A 6,243-nucleotide genomic window follows, 5' to 3' on the forward strand; every position below is an offset into this window, starting at 1 on the left:
GGCTTTTTAGCACCAATACATCAGAATTTGGAGGACTGAGTATAGTTTCAGAAACACCCCTTGCTGTAAGACTTGACAGATTTTAATTCTTGTAGCAAAAGTTCTAACAAGTTATCATTTGTAAAATTTTTAAAAATAAAAGTTGTATTTTGGGAGTACACCAAACAATAAAATAAATAAAAAGATAGAGAAAGAGATATGGGCAATGATAAATTATTTTGGAATTTTAAAATATTACATTTTTTTTAAGAATGTGGCTTATTTTAAAACTACATGTCAGATGAAGTCAATCAAACCTTTTTAGAAGCCTATAGTATAGCATTCAGCAAGGAATGAAGCATAAGTCCTGAGTTCAGTTTATAATGTAATTAGGAAAACATAAATATTCAAAAACTGTAGAAATTACATAAGAGTTAAAGACTGCAAACATTTGAAATGTTACTGATATCTTTGCATTATCAGCAAAAACTTAAAACTGCTTTAATGATATTATAAGAGGAATTTATGGTGAGAACCTAAGATTAGATGAATAAAGCTCCTTGCTCTTTTTACCTAAAGGCCACTCTCCTCTCTCTCTCTCTCTTTTTAAAGATTTTATTTATTTATCTATTTGAGATACTGAGGGAGAGAGAGAAAAAGAGAGAGAGTGAGTTAGGGAAGGAGCAGAGGGAGAAGGAGGAAGAGGGACAAGCAGACAAAGGGACAAGCAGACTCCCCTGCTGAGTGTGGAGCTTGAGGCAGGGCTTGATCTCACAACCCTAGGATCATAATCTGAGCTGAAACCAAGAGTCCAACCCTCAACCGCCTGGGCCACCCAGGCACCTCCCTAAAGGCCTTTTATATGATGGAGTCTCTAACCAAACAACTTCTGCCCCAGCCAGAAATATTCAGAGGTGATTAAAACCACAGGTATGATATAACTGGAATGAAAATGATGATGACAGGAAGCAACTCTTTATTGAGCAGCTATTATGCCAGTCCCTACTGATACATGAATGTTCTCATGTAACTCCCTCCCAACATTATAGAGTAGAATTACTGTGCCCATTGTTCAAACTAAGAACAATGAGAGGATGTCACTTACAGAGAGCTAAAATGTAGCAGAGTGGACCTATTTGACCCCACTCTGTCATGTTTCTTTTGATGAAGTATGGTTGAGATAGAAGAGTCTGTTTAGATATTAAGGATGATTTATAAGTAAGAAAAGCATATGCCCATAAATAGAGCAATGATAATATTAGTTCCACTGTCAGTTTTGCCCTTGTTTTTAGCATGCTTTTGGATTTAGATTATGGGTAAACCAACCAGAAGGTCGGTTTACAGTGGAGCAGCCAAACAGATGTATGCACTGGGCAGTTAAAATGTGGATATGTATGTATGGAGGTATGTGATAAATGCCTCCATAGTTTAGTTCTTTAGACCAATAGGAACACGAAAAAAATAGTTGTAGGCGGCGGCGGGCGCCCGAGGGGAGGGGACAGCCCCGGGGAGGAAGCCGCCGCTTAAAAGGGCGGCGCGGCCGGGCCGAGCTCCCTGCGCCCTGCGCCCGCGGCCCCCGCCCGCCGCCGCCGCCGCCGCCGCCATGTACCGCCGCCTGGGCGAAGCGCTGCTGCTGCCCCGCGCCGGGCCCGCCGCCCTGGCCTCCGCCGCCTCCGCCGCCCCCGACGCCGCCGCGCTGCGGGGCCGCGCCCGCCCGCAGCCCCCCGCCGCCCCGCCGCCCGCGCGGAGGCACTACAGCGAGGCGGCGGCCGACCGCGAGGACGACCCCAACTTCTTCAAGATGGTGGAGGGCTTCTTCGACCGCGGCGCCAGCATCGTGGAGGACAAGCTGGTGGAGGACCTGCGGACGCGCGAGAGCGAGGAGCAGCGGCGGAACCGGGTGCGCGGCATCCTGCGCATCATCAAGCCCTGCAACCATGTGCTCAGCCTGTCCTTCCCCATCCGCCGCGACGACGGCTCCTGGGAGGTCATCGAGGGCTACCGGGCCCAGCACAGCCAGCACCGCACGCCCTGCAAGGGAGGTATCCGTTACAGCACTGATGTGAGTGTGGACGAAGTGAAAGCTCTGGCTTCTCTGATGACCTACAAGTGTGCAGTGGTTGATGTGCCATTTGGGGGTGCCAAGGCTGGTGTTAAGATCAATCCCAAAAACTACACTGATAATGAATTGGAAAAGATCACAAGGAGGTTTACCATGGAGCTGGCAAAGAAGGGCTTTATTGGTCCTGGCATTGATGTGCCTGCCCCAGACATGAGCACAGGTGAGCGGGAGATGTCCTGGATTGCTGACACCTACGCCAGCACCATAGGGCACTATGATATTAATGCCCATGCCTGTGTTACCGGTAAGCCCATCAGTCAGGGTGGGATCCACGGGCGGATCTCTGCAACTGGCCGGGGAGTCTTCCATGGGATTGAAAATTTCATCAATGAAGCATCTTACATGAGTATTTTAGGAATGACACCAGGGTTTGGAGATAAAACGTTTGTTGTTCAGGGATTTGGTAACGTGGGCCTGCACTCTATGAGATACTTACATCGTTTTGGTGCTAAATGTGTTGGTGTTGGTGAATCTGATGGGAGCATATGGAATCCAGATGGTATTGACCCAAAGGAACTGGAAGACTTCAAATTGCAACATGGATCAATCCTGGGCTTCCCCAAGGCAAAGCCCTATGAAGGGAGCATCTTGGAAGCTGATTGTGACATCCTGATCCCCGCTGCTAGCGAGAAGCAGCTGACCAAGTCCAACGCACCCAGAGTCAAAGCCAAGATCATTGCTGAGGGTGCCAATGGACCAACAACCCCAGAGGCTGATAAGATCTTCCTGGAGAGGAACATCATGGTGATTCCAGACCTCTACTTGAATGCTGGAGGAGTGACAGTGTCTTACTTTGAGTGGCTGAAGAATCTGAATCACGTCAGCTATGGCCGTTTGACCTTCAAATATGAAAGGGATTCTAACTACCACTTGCTCATGTCTGTTCAAGAGAGCTTGGAAAGGAAATTTGGAAAGCATGGTGGAACTATTCCCGTTGTGCCCACAGCAGAATTCCAAGACAGGATATCGGGCGCCTCTGAGAAGGACATCGTGCACTCTGGCCTAGCTTACACCATGGAGCGCTCCGCCCGGCAAATCATGCGCACGGCCATGAAGTACAACCTGGGCTTGGATCTGAGAACGGCCGCCTACGTCAACGCCATTGAGAAGGTCTTCAAGGTCTACAATGAAGCTGGGGTGACCTTCACATAAATGCCTGGCTGACCTCTTCACCGCCCTCTTCCCCCCTTCGTCTGCAGACCCTTCACAAGTTTACATGTAGCCACAGAAATCTCTTGCGCGCGCTCTCTCAACTTACTAGATAGTGGACATCACGCTCAACACATCAGTCCAAATCCGCCCCTTTGAGAAAAAGAAATTAAGGTTAGGAGATCATGTACCGGCCGACGAATATGGAACTAGAAACGACCTGTGCCACAGAGCCATTTGGGTATTTTTGCCTTTAAATGGAAGGTCTCTTCCCACCAGCTGTGCTGCCTTGCTCCATGGCTGCTCTGAGAAGGTGGGACCCCCAGGGTGGATCCTGGGGCCGGGAATGCACCTGTTGCCCAGCAGCAGCCAGGGGCTCACTGCCTCGGCTCTGGATGAGTCTGAGACCTGCGGCAGGTGTGGGGCATTTTCAGAGGGTGGCATGGTCCTCAAGTGACTTACTGGTATTTTACATCAGCAAAATAACTCAGTTTTACAGATTGCAACAAAGATAAAAGCTGTTTCTCTTTATGCATTTTATTCTCTTAGAATAAAATAAGTACATGCTGCTGTAATAAAATTGCCTTTAATCACTTACCAAGCCTAACCTTGACTCGAGCAGTGAATGCCTATAAACATAATAAATGGAAAAAAAGCTAGTATTTTTATAATATAAAACAGTATCATTTATAGCTTATCAGTCATGTATTGTTGTCCAGCAAAAAAATAAGTCCAATGAAGAATTAAGTTATCTTCACACCTGCCAATGGTGGAGGCTATTTTTGTTAAGACTGTCAGAATTTACTAACCACAGTTACGACATAGAGTCCAAAGAGTGCAGTAACCTCCTTATCATGGTAATTAATTGTTCTCTTCTGAAGATCTACTGTGTTGTCTAATTGAACAATAATTCAAGTAGAGCGTCCCAGAAAAAAACCACTTGGACTCCCGCTCTGGAGTCTAGCTGGCGGCTCCGAGCCCTGCCAGGGGCCCTGACTTGGCCTGCCTCGGCGTCCCCTGAGAGGCCTGAATTCTGCTCGCAGCTTCATTACCACTGGGCTGGAAACATCCTTGGGTTGAGTGTTTTGTTTGGGAGTTATTTCATGAGGGCCTTTTGAACAGTAGTGTCCCAATGAAGTACTAGATATTATTTATGTAAGAATGAGCTTTTTTTAAAAAAAAAAACAATATCCTTTCAAAATTTCTAACTACTTTGTAACTGCATGACTTAACCTGGTGATAAAAGCAGTTATTAAAAGTCTACCTTTTCCAAAAAAAAAAAAAAAAAGAAAAGAAAAAAATAGTTGTAAATTGATCTGCTCTGATGCCAAGAGTTCTAGAATAAACTGTCTTCTTGAGCTACTGAGATATTTTTAATTCCAAAATGATTCCTCATGTTCTCATCTCCGTGAGAGCAAGAAGGAGATAAAAGACAATATGTGGTATATAGCTTAAAGCATTTCATAAATGTAGGTTGAGATCAGGGACATAGTAATCTCATTGTAGTACAGTATGGCTTGTATGAGTCAGAATTCAGTACAAATGAAAACTTGTTTTTGAACCTGAAGTTACATAATCCTGAAAGTATAAGCTCACACATATCATTGGAAAGGCTGGCAGAGCAGGATCAGGGCTGAGACTCAACGAAGGACCCACAAAAAAAATCCATAGAACTGGTCTATCAAAAGAAGTAACCATTGGGCCACAATCCAGAATCCTGAAAAATGGGGTAACTGCTGAGTCAGCTGCCTGAGTAGTGGTCCAGGGATAGGGAGCTACTATTAGAACTCTTGATCCTGGAGCCCATAAAAGGCTGCTTGACATGCAACAGTGAAATGGATGTTTTGAGGGTTATTCCCCATCTCCCTACTTAATTACAGGTTCAATGCTCAGGCAAGTGTATCTAAGTGTGAGTCCTAAATAACATCTGGAACTTTGTATGCAAGGAAGTCTGGGAAATGTAATATTTTGTTGTCCAGCCTCTTCAGTAAAGGAGCACCCTTAAAGGAGTTTGGAATAGATGGCAAACAAAGCAATATAGCATATAGCATATATACAGCAACAGACAAGCATAATGCACCAGAGAATTCCTCTAATGCATGTTACTGCAGTAGAAGGGAGAAACTGGCATTGGCAGCCAGCTTCAGGTATATAATCATTGAGGACAGCAATGATTGCTGAGCTCTGAGCAGCCTTGGAAACCATTAGCATAATGAGAAAGACATAAGAATTGGGGAATTTTATAAAACCTGTAGTGTAAACTTGGAGCCTTCATCCCCATCTTTTCCAAGATTTCCTTATGAATTGATATAGTGCCAGAAATAAGACTGTCTCAGACCAAGGCCAGGGCTTTTCTGGATCATAACTCTTTCCTCTTTTGTATAAGTAAAGAAGGTGAAGAACTCCATTAAAGAGATTGAGTGGATTGATCCTAGAACCACAATGATGAAGTTTATTTCAACTGATCTTTCCAAATCCAATTGTGCTGTATGTTCTCGATGCACTTGGAAAATGATCATTCCATATGATAAATTCATGCTGCAAGCCCTGTAATGTGCCAAATGAGCTTTTATGTGACACAGTAACTTTTAAAGCTTGCCAAAACTTTGAAATGTTGGAAAAGGTGTTGCTAGCTTTCAACATGTGCTAATTGGGTTTGCCTACCCAGATGGCATAGAAAAAGAAGGGGGGAATGTTAAAAAAAAAAAAAAAAAAAAAGGTTCCAGCTCCTAAAGTGTTCTAATCAAGAAGAAGAATAAGGATAACCCATACAAAAACAAATCATTCAACCTCCTTTTTTTCTTTGGTGGATATAATAGGGTGATGTTAATTTTATTTATCATGTTGTGAGGAATTTATGTGTATAGTGACTATTTAAGGGAGAAATAGAATCAAAGCAGCATAAAATAAATAATCGAGCTCCCATAGAATTCCGAGCACAGTTTCCAGAATTTCTAACTTAAAGTGAACCATCTATATTTTACAATTATATA

The 6,243-nt window shown here is 44.2% G+C and overlaps 1 protein-coding gene across 1 annotated transcript; it reads left to right on the plus strand.

Moving 5' to 3' along the window:
• Positions 1-1,582: 1,582 nt before the first annotated feature.
• LOC129501181 (glutamate dehydrogenase 1, mitochondrial) lies at positions 1,583-4,514 on the plus strand. The gene has a single exon (XM_055312131.1). The coding sequence runs from the start codon at positions 1,583-1,585 to the stop codon at positions 3,251-3,253; it is 1,671 nt and encodes a 556-aa protein (XP_055168106.1). The 3' UTR covers positions 3,254-4,514.
• Positions 4,515-6,243: the final 1,729 nt, after the last annotated feature.

Source organism: Nyctereutes procyonoides, unplaced genomic scaffold (genome assembly GCF_905146905.1).
Source record: "Nyctereutes procyonoides isolate TBG_1078 unplaced genomic scaffold, NYPRO_anot_genome, whole genome shotgun sequence".
Taxonomy (NCBI): Eukaryota; Metazoa; Chordata; class Mammalia; order Carnivora; family Canidae; genus Nyctereutes; species Nyctereutes procyonoides.

Bases quoted from the DNA above. Each gene is read 5' to 3' on its own strand.
- LOC129501181 (XM_055312131.1), top strand. From the start codon at position 1,583: ATGTACCGCCGCCTGGGCGAAGCGCTGCTGCTGCCCCGCGCCGGGCCC.